Source organism: Phyllostomus hastatus, unplaced genomic scaffold (genome assembly GCF_019186645.2).
Source record: "Phyllostomus hastatus isolate PE091 unplaced genomic scaffold, TTU_PhHast_1.1 phas_scaffold_93, whole genome shotgun sequence".
In the NCBI taxonomy this organism is placed as follows: domain Eukaryota; kingdom Metazoa; phylum Chordata; class Mammalia; order Chiroptera; family Phyllostomidae; genus Phyllostomus; species Phyllostomus hastatus.
The window spans coordinates 22,615,281-22,636,108 of record NW_025334042.1 but is presented as its reverse complement, the minus strand read 5'-3'; the positions used below and the strand labels follow the sequence as shown (position 1 = coordinate 22,636,108).

The 20,828-nt window shown below is 47.6% G+C and overlaps 2 protein-coding genes across 9 annotated transcripts in view; both read right to left on the bottom strand.

The window, feature by feature from the left end:
• Positions 1-2,833: 2,833 nt before the first annotated feature.
• PRKAG1 (protein kinase AMP-activated non-catalytic subunit gamma 1) lies at positions 2,834-15,327 on the bottom strand. 2 transcript variants are annotated; one of them, XM_045830183.1, is made up of 13 exons: positions 15,189-15,243; positions 10,854-10,902; positions 7,172-7,353; positions 5,706-5,815; positions 5,427-5,508; positions 5,271-5,329; positions 5,082-5,127; positions 4,926-4,980; positions 4,548-4,674; positions 4,278-4,443; positions 4,089-4,126; positions 3,677-3,823; positions 2,834-3,541 (listed from the first exon to the last, which is right to left on the bottom strand). In XM_045830183.1, exons 4-13 carry the CDS (start codon positions 5,775-5,777, stop codon positions 3,437-3,439), a joined length of 897 nt encoding a protein of 298 aa, XP_045686139.1. In that variant the 5' UTR covers positions 5,778-5,815; positions 7,172-7,353; positions 10,854-10,902; positions 15,189-15,243; the 3' UTR covers positions 2,834-3,436. The 2 variants fall into 2 exon arrangements, with proteins under 2 accessions (XP_045686139.1, XP_045686138.1); XM_045830182.1 differs by lacking the exon at positions 7,172-7,353 and having other exon boundaries at positions 15,189-15,327.
• A 99-nt stretch (positions 15,328-15,426) lies between these two features.
• KMT2D (lysine methyltransferase 2D) overlaps positions 15,427-20,828 on the bottom strand; it is a 40,859-nt gene continuing 35,457 nt past the window's right edge. For all 7 annotated transcript variants that reach the window (XM_045830174.1, XM_045830177.1, XM_045830181.1 and 4 more), the window contains exons 52-55: positions 19,002-19,287; positions 18,701-18,774; positions 18,466-18,574; positions 15,427-18,316 (exon numbers count right to left, since the gene is read on the bottom strand). In XM_045830174.1, coding sequence (XP_045686130.1) covers positions 18,224-18,316; positions 18,466-18,574; positions 18,701-18,774; positions 19,002-19,287 — 562 coding nt within the window. In that variant the 3' untranslated portion in view covers positions 15,427-18,223. The remainder of the gene's footprint in view (positions 18,317-18,465; positions 18,575-18,700; positions 18,775-19,001; positions 19,288-20,828) is intronic.

The window sequence follows — 20,828 nt, the reverse complement described above, 5'->3', positions numbered from 1 at the left end:
CCTGCCCCACCCCACCCCCGCCCCCCACCCTCCCACCCGCCCCGATAGCCCCCTCCCAGCCCAGGAAACCGGCGCCCACTGCAGAGCGGCGGGCCTGGCGACTGGGGACTATATATACCCGGGCACACGTGTATGCCTGTGTGTGTGTGTGTGTGAGCGCATGTGACAGGCGCGGACGGCTCCGCGCTGCTGCCTCCCCCCGTGCGGGGCCGCCCCCTGGGGCTGGGGATTGGGCGCCCCGTCCCACTGCTCGTGTCCCCCAAGCCTGATGGGACTTGCACGAGTGGGCAGGCAACTTCTTTTTCTTGCCAAGCTGACAATACCCCTCCCCCATTCCCGTTCCTTCAACCTTCCCGCCATTTTAACCCTTCGTTCCCCTCTGTTAGGGTGCTCGACCGCCAGGGTTATGCCCTTGACTTCCTGCCTCCGACTTCAGTTTCTCAGACAGGGAGGTGATGCAAATGGAACTCAAGGTCTCTGCCTGCCACTCTTACTGGTTACCATGGGGGTGCAGGAGGGGCTGGACCATGGATGGGGGCCTATTTTTAGCGGCAGTGGCGTTGGGGTGCAGAGAGGAGATGAGTAACCAGCTTCCATGTGTGGTGGAGGGAGGAGGTGGTGGCTTTCATGAAGCTTTTGTGAGACTCTGGGTGTCGGGAGTCTCCCCAACCTCAGAAAGGGTGACCCCCATACCCTTAACTGCAGCCCAGAGCTTCGGGTACAGCAGGACACAGGAGTCTGTTTCAGTCATGAAAGCTGCCCCCCACTCCCATTCTAGATGTTTGTCCTTGGGCACCCACAGAGCCCTCTCCCCACAGTCCAGAAGCCAGGACTTGGGGGGTCATACCATTCTGTGCCCACACGGACCTGCTTAGCCCCATGGAGGACAGACTAGGTGCTTTCGCATCTGCACCCTTTCAGAAGGGATGAAGGAGGAACAGTGTGCTCCCTTGGCAAAACCAGTCCCCTAGCAACTGAGATGATTGAAGTGGCCCCTGTTTTCTGGCACAGAGCCCCCATCACTGCCACCACAATGCCCAGCTCGCTCAGCCCCCACCTGGAGTGGTGCTCAAGGTGCTCGCCCTTTCGGCTCACTCTGGCCTGGGGAGTTGTTGCCTGCATCCACATGACCCTCCCCCGCCCCTCAAGCCTATACCAGGTGTCCCCTGATTCACCATGGTAATGTTAGTGGCAACACAGCCCACGCGAACCCTCCCATGCAGAGACTTAGCAACCATGCCTGGCAACCATGGCAGCAGCTCCAGTGGAGGGGAGGGGTGTGGGGAGGTGGGGGAAGAAAGTGTGTGAGGCAATGGTTCCTGAAGAAGAAGGGATAATTTGCCTCTTCTGAGTGGAATAGGTATGAATAGAAAGCTATGAGGCTCCCAAATTTTGTTCCTTGTCTTTCCTTCTGTTCCATCCTCAAACCCTGAGACTGGTTGGGTTTTAGTGAGGAGTGGGAGAAGCAGGAAGCCCCAGTGTGTTTTCCACTAACATACCTGCAGCCCTCTGGGTACAGACCCTTGCCCAGGAGGGTCATGGTGGGGCACAGAGCGCAACTGAGCACCAGAGCAACCAAACTCAGGCCTCCTGCCCCCTTCCATGGACTTTTATGTAAGAGAACCCACACATCCCCTATCCCATCCCTGGAGCCCCCTTTACACGTACCAGCTGCACTGAAGGCTCTTTGCTTGAAGGTGCTTCCTTCCACCCAGGTCCCACTAGAATCCTAAGGCTTTTTAAAGTCCTTGCCTCCTCCCTACACAAACCCCACTTCACGAAGTAATGTGACACAAGGAGACATCTGTCCTTTCCTCCATGCACTCACCCCCACGCATATAAACATAGCCTAATTCTAAAAACTTAGCATGCCTCCCTCCTTCAAGTCTGGGAATGTGCTGAGTTGTGAAGAGGTGAACACAGAAGCAGAGGCTCCTTCAAAGCCATGACATAGCACTGAAAACTGCCTCGAGGCGTTCCCCATATTCCACCAGGAAGCCTGGTTTGGAGGAGCGAGTATGGTAGGGCTAGGTTAATCAGGGTTCTTAGGCACAGTGCAGGTGGGGGCAACGTGTTACTCTGAAACTGCTTCTGGTCTTGGTACCCAAGATGGAAATGGTATCAGACCTGCAAGGCAGTGGTGAGCTGGTACCCAGAATTTGACCCATATGGTTTTAGCACAAGGGAAGGTCTGATAGGGTGACCAGTCCTGCTGCTCCCCCTCCACCTACCCACTCGAGTCTAGGTCATTCTCACTTTGGGAGAATCACAAGGGATTTGTCTGTTCAAAGACAGTGCCAATCCAGCAAAATCCAAACACAGAGTCCAACCTTCCGCTGGTGGCAAGTCTACCTAAAGGAGGCACTCAGTCACTACTCTCTGGAGACCTAACACTATTATGGAATTTTCCTGGGGTCCCGGCTATGGTCCAGGCAGAGGGGAAAGTGAGGTAATGAGGACTGCAGGGAATAGGGAGGGGGACAGCTATGGACGGGGACTTAGAAAGGTGGTCTAATACAGTGATAAAGAGCATGTGCTCTGGAGCCAGGCTGGGTTCAAATCCTAGCTCTATTTTTTACTAGCTGTGTGGCCTTAGGCTAGTTACTTAGCCTCTCTGTACCTTAGTTTCTTTTAAACCTATAAAACTGGTATAACATCTACTACTGTTCTGAGGATTAAGTGAATTAATATATGTAAAGCACTGAGAATGGTACTTGACAGAGTTTTCTATAAAGCGTGCGATTATTGTTGTCATTACTGAGCTGAAGCGGCCACCTGAAATAGGAAGGCTGGCGCAGTAGTGTCTGTCAACTATGAAAAGCAAACACTGCAATACCGTGAAGAGGTTCCTGTCCTTTTAATTAGGTTTGCCATGAAAAGCAATAACTTCAGCTAACCACTCTACCATCCTCCCCCACCTAACCCAGCCTCCCCTCACAGGAATACAGCACAGGAACCCAAAGGTCTTCCTCCCCACAGTCCTCCCCATTTCCATTACAGGAAGATATGTCACTGAATATACTCAGCCCCCTCCATACAGCATGGAACAGAATGAATAAAAATATTTTTATGAACAGTTGTGCTATTATCTCAGTGTGAGGGAGTCAAGGAGATAGAGGCAAAGGCTGGGTGAGGCCTGAGATCTCTCAGAGATCAGAATTTGTCCAAGGGTCAGGGAGCCCACAGTTCACCCAGAATGAGGGCTATGTCTAACAGATCAGGGGTTAGGATGGTCTAGGCTGCAAGGTTTCCTCAAGTGTATGTGTGAGGATGGGACAGCTAAAAATCCATTCTTCCTTCCCCCACACCTTCCCCTGCTCCCAGGTAGAAGGTTAGGGGGTCACAATTCTCTCAAGGTTTCGCCTGTGGCTCCCAGAGCTTTGTGCAGGCAGTGAGTGGGCATAACCCCCGGTGCCTCCTGGCTCCTTCCCCTAGCTCAGGGCTTTTCTCCGCCTCTGAGCACCAGGGCCTGCAGGATGTCTGAGAGTGACACGATGCCCTTGACCACATCATTCTCATCCACTACTACAAGTCGGTGAACCTGTGGAGAGTAGCAAGGGAGAAAGGGGTGTTTATCGCTGGCTTCAGGGAGAGCCCTTCAAGCCCTACCCTCCTTGTCAAATCCCCAATCTCAAGGCTGACCCCCCAGCCCCTTTTGAGTCACTGGCCCCTCTACCTCTGCCTCCACCAGCCTGTTGATGATGGTCTCCAACGTTTCATGCAGGTAGCACTTGAGGACGCCCTCAAAATAATGTGACCGATGTTGCAAGGCTTTGGTCACAGACACGTCTAGGTTGTTGTAGGTCTTTTCTGCTGCCAGATTCTGAGGAGAGAGGGGAAGGTGCTTGCAGAGAAGCACGGGAGCCAGCTCCCAAATCCTGCGCCCACCCAGCCCCAGAGTAATTTAGGGGAACTGTCAGTTATAACCACAAACCATGCCCAGTTCATTCAATTCTTTTCAAATAGGACGTGAAAGCTTAGAAGCTTCTTAAAACCCTGAGGTCCCAGAAAAGGCTCTCTTCTTTTCCCCCTCCACATTCAACATGCCACCCCCTTCCCTACCTCCCAGCCCCTCCACAATCACTCACGATAACATCAAACTTGGAGTAGATGTCCACCACGCGCCCTAGGGGGACAGAGGCAGCTCAGCAAGGAGGCTCTAGCATCCAAAACTCCCCCTGCCCACAGAACTACCCTCCTGGCTGAGCTGAGGTGGCAGCTTTTCCCACAGCCAAGCTCCCCTGGGGCCCTCCCTCTCCTGCTGCCCAATCTCTCACCTTTTTCATCCACCACAGGCAGGGCAGAGACTCGGTGCTGTACAAAGATACCCAGAGCCACGTAGACAGGGGTGGTAGTGCGGACCACAGCAATGTTGGCGTAGGTGCCAATCTGCAGCTCTTCCAGAGACTTGGACATGAACTCTGGCTTGGGGAACTCAGTGATCTGAGAAAGGAAGCATCATCTTGATTTTCAAGGCCCCCCATACCACCTTTGGATACCCTTCCAACTGGGTAAAAGAAGTGAAAACTGGGCTGAGGAGCACTTACAAACAATTTGAGGAACTTGAGGATGCGCTTATGGGTGAGGATGTACAAGGTGTTGCCCGATTCTGGGTCAATAACTGGCAGCCTGTGAATCTTGTTTCGAATTAATGAAGAGACAGCATCAAACAAGCTGTGGGAAGGTTGGGGACAATGATAAGTTCCATGGTGCTGGGACTGAGGGTGGTTACATAGCTTCTTAGAGTGTGTTCATAAATGGAAAACTGGTGACTGGGAGAGGGGAGAGGGGCAAGAGTGCTCATGTGTGTGTTTGGGAGGAATGTCTTTGCTCTCTTCTCTCCCTGGATCTTTGGGTGGCTAGCCGTTAGCCATGCTGATGGCAAGGCTCTTTCTCTCCTGAACAAATGGGTAGCTAGCACTCACCTGGCATTAGGGGAAATGCAGACAAGTGGTTTAAAGGAGTCCTGTAGGTACACCTCTGAAAGGAAAAGGAGATTCACAAAATACCACCATGGAGGACCATTTCCCAGGAAACTTTCCATCCCTTTATCCTTTCACACCCCCCAGTGCTCTGCATACCTCTCCAAGTTTCTATCTTGTGTTCTTCCAGCTCATAGATCTGTACCTGGAAGCAGAAGCAACAGAATTTGAGACTTTATATCCTTGCTTCATAATAAACCCCTTGTGGTTTGCTTGGAAGAAAGGAAATGAGAATGAGGGGCTTTGAGCAGGGACAGTGGTTTTGGTCATTGGGCTAAGGCTCCTTACCAAGGCTGACTTATAGTAGCGGTGCAGGATATTGATGAAATCAGTGATGGTCAGCATGCCTAGAGGCCAAGACAAGAGCTCTCAGCACTGCTCGAAGCTTTTCTCTGTGCCCAACACCAGATGCTAATAATACTGTGTTCCAGAAACTTTGCTTACCTACAAAACTTTGTTTCTTGCTATCCCACAAAGGGGCAGCTCGTACACCGTTAGTCACCAAAGCGAAGAAAGCTTTTTTCACCTGTAGCCAAAAGAGTTATATTCACAAAGGGGAATTCACAGGTAGGACTTTAAAAGAACAGGGGTCGGGTATGCTGGGGAAGACATGAGACTAACCCTATAGAAGGACAAGGATATTACCCTAGGGATGAGATAGGATGAGAAGGATTGAACCAGAGGCTCCAAAGAAAGGAGGGAAGGAAAAAGGATGTCACCCACCTGCAGGGAAGTATCAAACACAACCAATTTGGAGCTTGTGGGAATCAGGTCGTAGCAGCGATGAGACTTCATGAAGGAAGTATACACGCTGTTGTTGGATTCTGGGGTCTCTGCATAGGGTGGGATAGTTAGTAGCTTCCTTCCAAGCAAAGCTCACAATAAAAAAAAGGCAGAAAATACAACAGGTGTTGTAGTTGCTCAAATATTTAGAGCACGACTTTTTATAAGGCCCTCTATTTTATCTGTTTTGTTCCTACTGTTCCATTAGGAATAACCCCTTAGAAATCATTTCATCCAATCTCCCTTTCCAGGTAAGACTATATCTATAGGTTCCTTAGACAAAAGATGGCTGACTAAAACAGAAAGTCTATAATATCTTTCACTAACCTGTTCTAGTCTAAAAGGTTTTTTCTCATCTTTAACTCAAGTTTTTCCTTTCATGTATTTAGCACATTTTTACTTATCTTTTCTCAATTAAGATGTAATTAAGCTGCTTAAAATTCTTCTTCTAAGACCCACAGATGAGAAAGTCATGGCCAAGTTGGGCCATTTCAGATCAACATGAAGTTGGAGCCCAGTGCTCAATCAACCTGGCCAGAAATACCCTGACAGTCCAGCTTGGGATGACCTGTAAATGAGAAATCATCCCATCTGCTCCAGACAAACAGGAGACCCTGGCTGTGCTTACCTTTCCAATCTTCTGATTTTAATTGCTTGCTCTAAACTGGAGAAACCACCCCCATAATAATAACCCAAATATGCTCCTTATGATGCTCTGTGTACTTAAAAATACTATATCATCTAATTCTTCCAACAAATCTGTAAGGCAAATATTGTCCTCATTTTTCAGATGAAAAAGGTGGAACAGATCATTAAACTGCTCAAGTTCACACCATCAGTACGTGAAATGCAAGACTGAAACAGATCTACCTGATTCCAAAACTCTCGAACTTAAAACTGATGTCCCTGGGGCCCATTTCCCTAAAACACCCCCACCCAGAGATGAGACCTCTCTTAGCTGAATATTCTGGTACTTTTTTTCTGCTTTTTGATTTTTCAATTTTGGGAATTATCTATTATCATCTAAGGAAGATGAGAATTTTTTGTTCTCTTTTCTACCAGGACCTCATCACAAATATGCACAACCCATCTCCCCCCATTCTTCCAAAAGTTAAAATATAATGTTGGTTACATCAATATTGAAACAATTTTGACTAAATATTCATTATTCAGAGCCAAGCCAAATAGTAAATTTGTATTTCTTCTTTCTTTCACAACTTTATTTTCCTTGGAGCTAATAACTGTCTTGTCCCTTCACTTGTTTAATTTTCTATGTACAGTATTTATTACTAATTCAACCCCTAAACTCCTCACCAATTCTTTAAACCTCCCTTTAAGAAGTTCAGAAGCACGAGGTAGTCTATTACTTTAAACTACACAAAGAAGTCTCTCTGGAGCCTTCTGACCTGCTCAAATCTGGGCTGGTTTGCCTGGCGTGCACTGCTGGCATCCTGAGATCTTCCACTTCCTTCATCACCATCAAGGGGACTCCCTTCACGACTCTCCTGTACTGGCTCTCCTTGTGTCCCGTATCCCATGTTTTCATCTGACTACTCCCTTGTTTTGGTGAAGCACATCTTCCAGCTTCCTGAGAAAGGGTGCATGGGAGGTAAGTTTTTTGACACCTTGCAGCCTGCAGGTATCTTTATTCTACACTTATCTTTGATTTAGAATTTGAATGGATACAGGATTCTAGGTTAAAATTTATTTTCCTCCAGGATGTTGGAGGCATTGTTCCATTGCCTTCTAGCTTCTGGTGCATTGAAAGTCCCAGGTAATTCTGAGTCTTTTATGTGACTTGTTTTTTCCACTCTGGAAACTCAGGATCTTCTCTTTATTTCCAGTGTTTTGGTATTTTATGGTGATTGCTTTGGGTGGGTCAATTTCATCCACTGTGCTGAATATTCAATGAGTCCTATCAATATGAAAACTAATGTCCTTCAGTTTCAGGAAATGTTCTTGAATTATTTCCTTGATCATTCCCTTTGCTCTGTATTGTTCTTTTTCTCTTTCTGTAACTCCTTTTATTTATACACTAGACTTCCTAGACTGACCCATTAAGGGTTTATTTGGGTTTTTTGGGGTGAGATTTATTATTGTTTTTAAAATCTCTTTTCTCTCCTCTTTTCTACTTCTTTGATTTTTTTGACTTCTTTGATTTTTAACTCTACGTCTCGCGGATTTCCTCAACTTGATATCCAAACCCCCTATTTAGTTTTAATTTTTTGCTATGTATTTTTTAATCAAGATTTTATTTATTTATTTTTAGAGAGGGGAAGGAGGGAGAAAGAGATGAAGAGAAACATCGATGTTTCTCATCAGTACACTGATCGGTTGGTTGCCTCTCTCGCACCCCCAAATGGGGACCTGGCTCATAACCCAGGCATGTGCCCTGACTGGGGATTGAATCAACAACCTTTGATCCGCAAGCTGACACTCAATCCACTGAGCTACATCAGTCAGGGCAATTTTTGCTGTATTTTTAATGTCCAAGAGCTCCTTTCTGTTTTCTGCAAGTTTAAAAAAATACTGTTAACTTGTACTTGTCTCATGGTGTTAATATATTCTTTATCTGAGTATATATTGTTAATTTCAAAGATTTTCTTTTTTATGCATTGACGTTTCCCTCTGTCAGTTTTTATTTCTTTCATGGGGGATGCAGTTTGGATTATCTTAAAATTTTTTTTTTTCTTTTACTGATTCTAGAAAGAGGGGTTAAGAGGGAGAAAAAGCTGGAGAGAATCATTGGTGTGAGAGAGCAACACTGATCACGTGCCTCTTGCATGCACTCTGACTGGGGACGGACCACAAACCAGTCATGCGCGCCCTGACCAGGAATTGAACCGGTGACCTTTTGTTTTGCAGGATGATGTCCAACCAGCAGAACCACACCACTCAGGACTTTTTTCTTTTTAAATCCTGACCTGAGGATATGCTTTTTTTAAAAAAAAGATTTTATTTATTTATTATTAGAGGGGAAGGGAGAGAGAAAGAGAGGGAGAGAAACATCAATGTGTGGTTGCCTCTCACACACCCCCTATTGGGGACCTAGTCCACAACCCAGGCATGTGCTCTGACTGGGAAATTGAACCCACAAACTTTTGGTACAGCGGGGGGATGCTCCAACAAATTGAGGCATCTGGCCAGGGTTGGATCACCTTTTTTTTCTTTTAATGTTAGAAGCTTTATTTAGATGTCTGATAATACTTGGTTTAAAGGTAGATTCAAATAATTTTAAGAGTAGAGTTTTTAAAGCTGATTGGAAGCTCTAAGTGTGTAAGTGAGCTTTACTGACTGTGGCCATTCAGATGGGGAACACTCAACACTTAGATTTGTGGGGTTTTTTCCTCAAAGGGCTTCTGGAGAGAAGGATTACTCATTCAAGGCCATGCCTGGAAGGTGAACTCTTTTCTGTCAGCATTCCGGAAACAGGAAGGGGAAAAAGGACTGAGGCCTCAGCACTGTGTATAGTTCACTTCATGCTCCTGTGTTTAGTACACTTCAGTCCTCAATTGGGTCTAAGCCTCTCTTCCAGACCTCCAGTCTTTGCCAAAGCTGGAAAGGGGAGTTGCCCAGCTGTACTCAGTGAAGGAGGGAGTCTCGAAATCTGACTGCTTCTCAGGCCTTCAGTGCTTCTTGGCTTTCCCCATGGCTAGTTTATAATTCAGTTTTTTCAGGTCTGCCAAGTCATTTACTATTGTCTGTTTGCTTTCCAGCTTCCAAAACCTCCTTGCTATTGCCTCCTCGCTTATGCTTCCTATCTTAGGTTTGTACCTTTTTAAAAAAAAAATCCTTTATAGTTGTTTTAGTGGCTTTTTGTGAAGGAACAAAAGTAGATGCATGTATTCAATCCACCATCTTTAACTAAAAGCTCACCATTGTTTTTCAAATTTGAAAACCCAGATTCCCAAGAACAGGTCTTTTGACATAAGTTTAAGTAAGACACACTACACTGGTACTTAAATACTCTTTTTTTAGGTTACAGGCCTACAAACATATTTGATTTGGCTTTCCCAGTGTTTTAAAAATAAATCAGTTCCCAAATTTTAAAAAAATCTGGAGATTTACATACAAGTCCAAATTTTTAGTTTCTTTTCAAAATCAGAAGATCTGGTAAAACTAGGTCTTGAATTCCAGAATAGTAACAACTGACCAGAACTGGACAGTTGTTGGCTCCTTTTAGATGCGACGAGATCTACTGGTTGCTGTAGTCACATGCACCCACCACTGCTTGGTCCATGTAGACAACATGAGTTTTGGACCTCTGCCTTGGTGTTAATGCAAATGTACCCAGAAACAAAACAAAACAGATACCATGTGGCAGTACTCAATTATGAAGAGCCACCCAGATAATTCAAAACAACACTATAATAACCTTTTTGGATACCAAAATATAAACAGAACATTAAAAAATTCTCTGGAAAACTCAAAGACCCTTAATAATATGTCCCAGGATTTAAGCCCCTATTTCAATCCTCTGAGAAAGTGGGTACTCTTAACACTATAACATGTCCATAGGAGACTTAAGTGTATCCCTAGGCAAATCCTTTACCAGAGGTGCCTGTAAGTTCCACCTCTTTCTAGATGACCGGGAGTTGGACCATTTCACTCTAACCAGGTATTTGGGCAGGTGCTGGAGCTGCCTGGATTTGAGTTTAGTACCTCTATTTCTAGATTAGTTGTAAGGGCTTTTGTGGCCTTTCTATAATTTCTCATGTACACTTAGTGGCTTTAGTGAGCCTGCTGGATAACAAAATCCCAGTGGCATTACTTCTGGGCTACTCATAAAATACCAGGGACTTCTAAAGCCTCATTAGCCAGCCTAGAGTTGACTGTGGAAGTTTCCTGTACCTCCAAAGTTTCTCTCAGGTGGTTTGAATATTGAAGATATTGACTATCCCTACCCTGCCCAAGATTTATTCCTGGGTGACCCTGCCAAATTATTGTTCCTGGTTTGTGTGGTTTTAAACATTGTCTAGCCCAGCTTTGATATTTCCAGGGGGAACTCTGGGAGAGGTTCAAGAGCAACTGCTGAAATTAGGGTCGGGCTATAGCTTTCATGCTGTTTCCTTTCTTCAGTACACTTACCTTGAAGATGCTCATTTTCCAGAGCTGGGGAGCTATCCAAAGAAGTGACCTGGAGAGACAAGAGACACAAAGATTTAGCTTATCCTAGGCTCTACCCTTTTTAGTCTAGCATTAGGACAAGGGCTGGTGAAATGACAACTTCCTTTAAAGTGCTATATTATCTCATGTAATCTTCATAACAACCCTAAGATAAATATTATTGTTAGCCTTATTTTCACAGATTAAGAAACTGAGGCTCTAGAAATATCAAGCAACTTGCTCAAGGTCACATGGCTGGTAAAGGGGTGGAATAGGGATTTGAACACAGATCTGTGAGGTTCCAAAGCTCATGTCCTTATGCACTGCCATGCTCAGTGAAACTTTAGGCCTTAAAAGCTGCAACTAGAGAATCTGAACTTAAGGCTGGCCCCACAAGATTCTCACTGGTCTACTTTATAAAATCACAGAAGCCAGAGATAACACTGCTTTCCCCCAAACACTCACTAAGCATAACTGTAGGCACTGGAATCACAGGCACATGTCCTACCATTGGGGGAGAGGTCCAACAGCTGACTGTCAGAGTTAAGGCTTGAATGACTAAGGGATGGATGAGCAGCACAATGTTCTGAAATGAGGGACCTGAGTCCTCTCGGCGCCCTTCTGAAGGGAGAGCTGCCACAGCCCAGGGGAGGCTGGCTTTCCAAGTTTCCTTGTCTGTCACAATCTGAGATTAGACAGTGCTTTTAATACAGAGAAACTTTTGGAAATATCTCCATGCTTCCTCAAGTGGCAACATTTGGAAATTTTATTGTTATCTAAGAACCCAGGAGGGGTCATACTTTTCATCCATTGGAATCAACAGTTTGGCTCTATTTGCTTTAGGTACTATGCCCAAACTAACAAAGTCATACTTCACCTACATAACTGCTATAGTGAGATGAAGTTAAAGGCCTTGGCTTGAACCTGGGAGGTGGCTGGTAAGCAGGGTCAAGTTGGCAGGGCAGCCCTAAACTTCCCTGCCCCAATGGGCCAGGGCGGGGGCAGAGGGAGGGGATAATCTCCCTCTCTGGGCTGCATAAGATCATCAACTTGGCCTGGCATTTTGGCATGGCTATCGGAACAACAGCCTCATCACTTACAAGTGGAAGAGAGGGCTGGCTGCTCAGTGGGAAAGATACACACGTGGTATGCAACAGTCTCACAAAGATCTATGTACACAGACTCAGAAAGTTATTTGTAGGCATTATTGTATCCATCACGTACTATGTACATACAGCACTGTGATACAGTTATTTTGTTTATTATCTATCCAAATGGATGATAAATTTCCTGAAATTTATCTTACTCTTCTTTGCATCCTCCATACCATCTAACACAGGGTTTTGCATATTGTTGTTTTTTAACTTTCAAATTGATAATGATAGTGATGCACACTGATATGAACAAAGACCTAAGACTAAGTTACAGAGAGAAAAAAGAGACTTCCTGCTAAATAGTTATGCAGATACCTACAGAAGAGAGTCAGACACAACTGATTATGACTTTATCTTTTTGCCTATCTCTCCACACAGGGGTGGGGGTAATTATGTCCATTCACCTCTACTTTTCTTTCTTTCTTTATTATTTTTTTAATCCTCGCCCAAGGATAAAGTTATTGATCTTTTAGAGAGAGAGAAAAGGAGAGAGGGAAGGAGGGAGGGATGGGGGGGAGAGAGAGAGAGAGAGAGAGAGAGAGAGAGAGAGAGAGAGAGAGAGAGAGAGAGAGAGGGAGAGAGAGACATCAATTGGTCACCTCCCATATGCGCCATTGAACCTTTAATCTTTTGGTGTATGGGACAACATTCTAACCAAGCCATCTGGCCAGGGCTCCCCTCTAACTTTTAGTAACATAGGAGACCTGAGAAAGTACCACAGTACTACATAAATTCAAAATATTAGTACAGAGACTCAGGCTAGATCTGACACTTAAGACACACAATTTCTTTCAAGCTCCTGATCCACATTTTCAATCGTTTCTACACAGCCACAGGTATTGCAGGTTCCTTGAATGCTTCAGTATAAGACAAAGCAGCATCTGTCCCTCCAACCCTACTATCCTGGCTGTGGTTCCCATATTTGTTTTTTGGCACTGCTCTCCTCCTAGCTGCTTAAGAACTGCAGGCTTGACTCCTCCAAGAATGAGCTGGGCCAATATGTCTGCTAGAATTACAGAGCAGGGCATGACCTGACTTGTCCTTAACATCTGTCAGCTAAGCTGGTATGTCAGAAATGCCTCAAATCCGTCTCTCTCCTTTACCCTTTCACAGCTTTAAGGTAGGCTTACCCTTTCACAGCTTTAAGGTAGGCTTTTTAAGGTACCCTTTCACAGCTTTAAGGTAGGCTTTCACTTCAACAACATTCTCTAAACTGGTCTCCCCACCCTCAATCTATCTCTTCTTTAATTCTTCTAAAATGCTGTCATCAAGTTCTTTTGCCAAGCATCTCAGGTTTGGGAGGGACTTTCATCTCCAGCAACTAGGAACTCACTACTTTCTGAAGTAGATCCATCCATTTACAGAAAGCTGGTAAGAACATTCTTAAAGCACACTCACTGCCTTGCTCATAAATCTTCATGGGTTCCTTTATTACAAAACAAGGATCAAACTTAACGAGGTATGCAATATCTTCAACCTGACTTCAGCCTACTTTCACAGCCTCTTCTCCCACTGTGACCAAAATCTGAAACTCCAGCATCATTAAGCCACTGGTTCATCCCAATTTAATCTTTACACACTCCAATTTTTATGCCCTTGCCCACACTGTTTTCTTAACCTGCAGTGCTCTCTCTTGTGTTTGCAGTAATTTCTCCCTCCCCTATGCTTCCACAGTCCTTTGTTTGCATCTTGTTAAGAGCATTTGTTACAGTCTAAACAACAGCGGTCACTGGCACACCCTCACCCTTACTTCAATTAGGCTATTATCTTTTCTTGAAAAAAAAAATATTAATTTGAGAGAGAAACATTGATGTGAGAAACATGGATAGGTTGCCTCCCAAATAGGCCCTGACTAGGGATTGAACCCACAACCTAGGTATGTGTCCTGACTGGGAATCAAACCCACAGCCCTTTGGTGTATGGGACAATGCTCCAACCAACTGAGACATACTGGCCAAGGCATGGCTGAACATTTTCAAAACAGGGGTTTTCATTTTCCTTCTTTTCAACACAATTTCTATCCCAAGAACCTAATCCAGTACATAAAGTATGAGGGTTAAATTAGAAAAGCTACATAAAAAATACTTTGTAAACCATGGTACATTTATGAGTAAAAACTGGTGTGTCACTTTGAATTTATGGAATCAGGTCTTTTACTCTTGCTCAAAATTCTCTTAAACTGTACGAACTGACTCCCTTGCCTGGGTGACCAATTGCAAATCACTTTATCACTTTCGTCTATTTTCTTCTTTATAATCTGAGTGACATTACCTCTCTGCAGGTAGAGAAAGAATGCAGTACAATAATTACTCCAGGCAGGTAACTGACCCAAAGGTGAACCTGCAGCCTGTACAAAAAACTACAGTAGCAGATAAAAACCAAGACAGGAAGAATTACTCTGCATGACAGAGGATAGATATATGGTTAAAAACTCTTGGAGAGGGAAGTGAATGAGAAGGGTTCCAGAGTGCTAGAAGTCTCCTGAGAATGAGGGTGGGTCCATAGAGCAGGCGGTCAGCAGCATCTCAGGAAGGATAACAGGGACCTGCCACAATGGTCAATGCCTGCTCGCCAAGAACGAGTTATGCCAACATGCCTGGTTAGATTCGCAGAGGTGGGCATGACCGAAAACTTGCCCAGGGACACTGAAGCCTCTACCACTGAATGATCCCTCCTGCAGGGAAACCCCACTTTTCAGTTTTATTAAGGGAATGGGACCTCCCTGGACACCCTGAGGCAGTATGCAAGTCTTTCGGATGTCCCTCCTGCCAGGGATTGCAGGGATCACACTTAAGACAACCGGGGCCAGGTGCTAACTGCCAAGTGGGGATCCCAGGAAAGCCAAATCACAACCTGAGGCGCCTGCGGTACTACGATGAAAGGAGTCTCGAGATCGACAGGGTGTGCGCGGGACCCAAGAAGGGAGCTAGGTATCACTTGTCACTACCCGCAGGGGCTGGCAGTACGTGGGACCGAAGGCAGGCACAGCGCGGCCCAGTCGCCGGAGGTGAGCCCCACAAAGGAGCAGAGGGGCAGGGTCGAGGGCAGAACACCCAGCTTCTCGTTTACCGGGCATAAGCGCCTGCCCCTGCCCAGGCTTCCCAGGTCCTAACGGGGGTCTCGGGCTCCACAGCGCCCCCCGCCGCCCTCCCGCGCTTCTCACCGTCTCCATTGCGGGAGGCGCCCGTTGGGTGCGTCCGCTTTAGGAAGTTCGCCGGGAAAGCGGAGGAGGCCTCGTCCCACATCCGGTGCCGCGACGCCACTTCCGCCTACGTCAGGACAAACGCCAGCCAAAGGCGGAAGGCGCGGAGTTCGCTTTTCCGGCGCGAAGTGGCCTGGTAACCGCCCTTCCCTCGGACCTCACGTGTGGGCTGACGGCGAGGGTGACTGGACGGAGCCGCTTTTTATTTAAAATGTTCTTTTTTTATTTGTCGTTTAAAAACAAACTTGGAAGAAGCAAAATCCAAAACTTGCCCTTTGCCTCTTGCAACATAAATTATGTACAGTTCAGAATGATCGCTGATACAAAACATGCCAAGGACAGGGGCGCTGGGGGTGGAGGGAGAGAGGGCGCTTTAAAAAGGGGAATCATTTCATCCGCTGTTACGAAGGACCAACCTTGCTGTACAGGATACACACAACACAAAATAAAGTCTTCACGGGATTCACACTTGTCAGCGATTTATTTTTTAAAAAGGGGGAGGGTCCTGGAGGTGAGGGGAGAAGACTGTAAAGGGGAAAAACTGAAAATTGAGTATGTGCAAGTGTAAACCAACCCAAAATACAAACACGGGGACGGGGGCGGGAATTCTGATGCAATTATACAGGCGGGGTACTTAAAAAAAAACAAAAAACCAACAACCAAAATTCCAACCTTGTAGCCTGGGTCTGAGTTAGTTTATATAAAAATTAAAAAGTGTATAAGGTTTCTTCACTAAATTCTACAGGACTATTGGATACCTAGCATATGCTTACAAAGTCTGCCCCCTCCCCTTTACCAGTCCCAGGGCCCAGGCCCCAACCAGAGCCTGACTTACAGGAGCCAATCTCCCCCTCCCTGTAGCCTAGACCTTTTGCTCTTGGAAAAGAACGTCCAATGGCTTTGGGGGCAGCAGCCCAGTCTCCCCACTGTCTGATTTAATTACAGTGGTTTCTGTGAGGGTGGAGGGATGTCATTCTCTTAAACATTTGCAGCTTGAAACAGTTGAGGAAGCAGCTTAAAAAAAAAAAAATCTCCCTACCCCCATCAATCCGCAACCCCCCAAATTCAAAAACAAAACAAAAACAAACCTAAAATCACAACAGCGACCATGCTCCCCCTCCAGCAGGCCCGCCCATCCACCACCAACCACCAAGCCCATTCTTACACTCCAGACATTTGATTTTTGAAAATATTAATTACAAAATGCCCTTTGCCCACAGCCCCTAGGAGAGAACTGCATATAAGTTTCATCTTCACCCCCATGGCTCCCTACCACACAGGGGTCTGGGGCCTCACCCACCCCCTGATCTACCCCTATCCCAGGAAGAGGTTCAACTGCAGCACAAGCTTGGGCAGAAAGGGAAAGGAAAGGGAGGCAGGGAACCCATCACCCTCTGGCTCCCCCTGGGGCCAGCTCACTTTTGTGCGTTATAACATAGTCCAACTATACAATAGGGTGGGAATTGCCCAGCCTCTATACCCCCACCTTACAGCAGTCACAGCCAGGGGGTGGGGAGGAGGGGGTGAGGAAAAGGGCGGTAGGTTGGGTAATGGAGGGGGCCCCCCCACAAGGGGAGCTCCATGTGTCCGCCCCACGCCCCCCTACCATTTATAAACTGGTTTTGTAAAAAGAAAATAGATATATTTATATAGAATATATAAAGCACAAAAATTAGTAGTTTTACATTTGCTCTCCCCGGGGATTGGGGGAGAGGGGAGGGTTCTCACCTCCAGCCGGCTCCCCCATGCCCCACAAGACTATGTACAATCCCATGTATAAATAGATAAATACCCCCCACCCTCCCCGCGCTGACACTAAGCTCCCCACCCCCACATCACCACCCCTTCCCACCAGACCAGCAGCAGTTTGGTGACTGAGGGAAAGTGGGAGCTCCGGGCCACACCCTGCCTCACTGGGTACGGGCATGCCACTCAGGGATAGCCCTCACCCTACCACCCACCCGCCCCATCCAGGGGCTGGAGGGCAAATGGGCTTATGATGGGGTTGGGAAAACAGGAGGGTGATATCCTGGTCCTAGGTTTAGCACATCCCTCCCGCCCCCATGTCCAGATGGAGAAGGAAGTCCTAGAGCAACTAGGGGCCAGTCATCCCCAATCTTCATCATCATTAGCCTCAACCGCCATCCCATGCCCAGAATTAAAAACAAAGATGGATTTTTTGTTGTTGTTTTTTCTTCCTCCTCCTACCCCCCTTCCACCCACTCAGAAGAGGGCAGTGAGGTGGGGGAGAGGGTTGGGGCAGTAGGGGGCTTGGAGAGGGTCTCACATTTCAAAACAGCAAAAAATCCAACACTTAAATGAGGTAGGTGTGGGTGCGGGGTCTCCTTGCCCGGCTTGCCCGGCTTGCCCTCCTGGGCAGCTGGGCACCTCTTTCCCGTTCATGTTGCATTTGTCAGAGTGGAAAACAAGGAAACAAAACCCATAGAGAGACAGAAACACAGAGGAGAAGAGGGAGACAGAGACAGATTGAGGGAGGGGATGGGGGTGAGGGTGGGGGCAGGACCCGGCAGGCAGGGCCAGGTGTGGGACCCGGCCTTTGGGATTGTCAAGCTTAGTCAAGTCTCTTTGCAGCCTTGAGTTGGGCCGGAGAGGTCGGTGGGAGCAGCAGGGCTGTGAGGCCCGGCCACACATCCTCCTCCCCCCTCCCTGCTGCCGCCCAGATGCTTCTGGGTAGTTCCCGGCCCATATCCCCCTCAAACCTGAGATGCCCAATGGCTGCTTCTGTCTGGCCCCTCCTGGAGCTGGGGGCAGAGATGCCAGCCTGGGGGCCGGTGGCGGGAAGAGGGTTGTCCCTGGTGCCCAGGGTGGGCTTGGCCTAGGGCCCTCTGCCCCAGCCTCCTGCTCCAGGGGCTCCGGTCAGCCGGCAGCCCCAGCCCTGGGTCCTGGCTCTGGCCGCTACCTCTCTTCCCCCTCATCCCTTTCAGGGAAGAGGTTGGGGGTGGAGGGACTCCCCTGCCTGGTAGCCTCAAAGCTTTTTAGTTCATCCATTTCCGACAATTCCAGGCTCCACAGTGGCAGGGGATCTTGTGCTGATCGTCCTCAAAGTCAAACTGATAGTCATAGGTCAGCTGTTAAGAGAAGAGGGCAGAATCAGTACCAGCCCCACCAGAGGAAGTGGAGAGGACAGAGATGACCAATTTGAAGGCAGAACTTGGCTCTGGGGAATGGTAGAGAAGAGAGAGCTGCTTTGTCACTCACTCAGGATGTTTCCTCTCACCTCCTCTCCTTTGGGGATTCGCCGGCTGGAGATGATGATGATTTTATCCTCCTTGTCAAATGTTACAACTTCCGCCACACAGTTAGGGGCACAGGAATGATTAATGTACCTAGGCAGTGGGACAGAGTCAGGGATGCCAGGTGACTGAGTTGGGATGATTTTGGTTCTTTGTTGGCTTCCTCCCAGCCTATCACCCCCAGGGACCTGTAAATCCATCCTTCCTAATTCCTCTTACCTGGCAGGACCTCCGGTCAACGTAGCATCAATCACATGCTCATTGTTTATCCGGAACATGTAGATGCCTCGATTCTAAAAAGGCAAAAGATGCAGAAGGGGCAAGAGCATCAGAGAATGATCGTGGTGTGGTGGTGGGATCAGGTAGCAGACTGAAGCAATGAATGGGCTCCGTTTCTTATTTTCCCTTTCTCCTGCCTCTCACCTCCTCCTCCCAGTTTCCCTCCTGCTGCCCGGCCCCCATCCTGCCCCCTGCTCTTTGGGTGAGCATAGACCATTCACCAGCCCCCGTCAGCCCATACCTGCTCCTCATAGATTTTCTCCCGCCGGTTGGCCACCTCATTGCGAATGATGGTGCCAATGTACTCAATAACCATTGTGTGCTTTTCTAGGTCCTTGGCTGCATAGAGGCCCAGGCCCTGGATGCGGGAGCGAGCCAGATACACATTGTTCTTCCACTCAGTGCGCAGCCGCCGGTACTGAGATGACTTGGAGTGCACAAACTGCTTGCTGTATGGGGTGTTAGTCTCGCCTGTGAAGGTGCTCTGATATGCCTTGGACATGCTGGTGCTGTTCAGGGTGTGGGGCCTGGGAGGTGACACAGTGCATGACAAGACAGCTCTCCCTTGGACCAAGCATACACCACCCGCCTCCTCCCTGGGATGTGCAGCATGCCAAGTGAGGGGCATGTGCTGCCTTGGGAATGAAGTGGAGGCATCTGGGTCTTGGTTTTGGCGAGGCAACAACTAGCTATGGGGACCCTTCCAACACTCTGGGTGGCACAGAGAGCCCAGGATGGGGGGTGGGGAGTGGAGGGAAGGGAGGCACCAGTTCCCCTACACTGAGCCCGCTCTCCCATCTCCCTGCCTTCTACCACCCTCCTGTCAAACTGTACTCAAGGCCAGGCTCCTCTGGGAGGAATTCCCCAAGCAGCCCAGGCCTGGAATTTAAGCTCACCATTTGCTGAAACATATGAGCCCTACCTCTTGCACATACTAGAAGCCCTGAAAACGGGGCTGTGTCTACCACATTGGACTGGACTTGAATTAAAACTGGCTCTGAGTTCGCAGCCGAAAGGTGGTACCCTTCCCTTTCTTCAGACCGCACCCTCCTCCGTGTGACACTGGGCTTTGCGCGGACGGCTCAGTGCAGGGGAATGACTGCTGCCCGGCAGTGTGCCTTTTCACCACCCCAGGGCACCGGCCCAAGTCTTCCCCATCCCAGAGCAGTGGTTTTCAAACGTTTTTTAACTTTTTTATTTAACAGAAATCTCTTTTTCCTTAACAAAATGCTATTGGAACTCCAATGCATAACCTAGATGAAAACGAAACTCTTCCGGGTGAACTCAATTTGAGGAAGGGGGAGTCACACACAAGGAGGGCCAAGTCCTGCCCACTCATCTGCGTGTTTCAGGGCCTTCCGGAATGCACAAAGTTTGAAAACCACTGTTGTAGAGCATCAGAGACTAGGGCTGCCTGCAGGAGAGTCTTGATGCTCTACGATTGAAGGCCTTCACAAAAGCCCTGCTACCGTGAATTCTGCCTCCCCTCTACCCAGGGACCAAAGTTAGGCTACTGTGGTACACAGAAGCAACAGGAAACCACAAGTCAACACGTAAGGCTCTGGTCCCAGCTGTGACCTTTGTTTAGTCACTTAGCCTTTCTGGGTCTTGGTTTTCTCAGCTGTACAATGGGGGTCATACCACCTGCCCTACCTACCTCATAAGGTTGTTGTGAGGATCAAATGAGATAATGGATGTGAAAACGCTTTGAAAAAAAAAGTATAAAGTGCTATACAAATTTAAGGTTTTATTATTTCTCTATTATATTTCTAATTATTTACTTTTGAAACCAACTCAGCCTGGGAAAGGGAAGGTGACCCTAGCACTCATGGGAGAATCACAGGCCCCCTGGGAGCAAAACAGGAGAGGAGGGAGGTGACTGGCTCCCTCATATACTTCATACAATCTTACCACTGCCTACCCAGAACCTCCTAGAACCAGCCGCTCCCAGGATGCCCGAGGTAAGTCTGTCTTAGACCCCAGGTCAACCCAGGAAACCTGAGCAGGTTGTGGGGAGAGGGAAACGGATACCCTAGTAATGCCTGCATCTGCTCTAATCAGGAGGCCT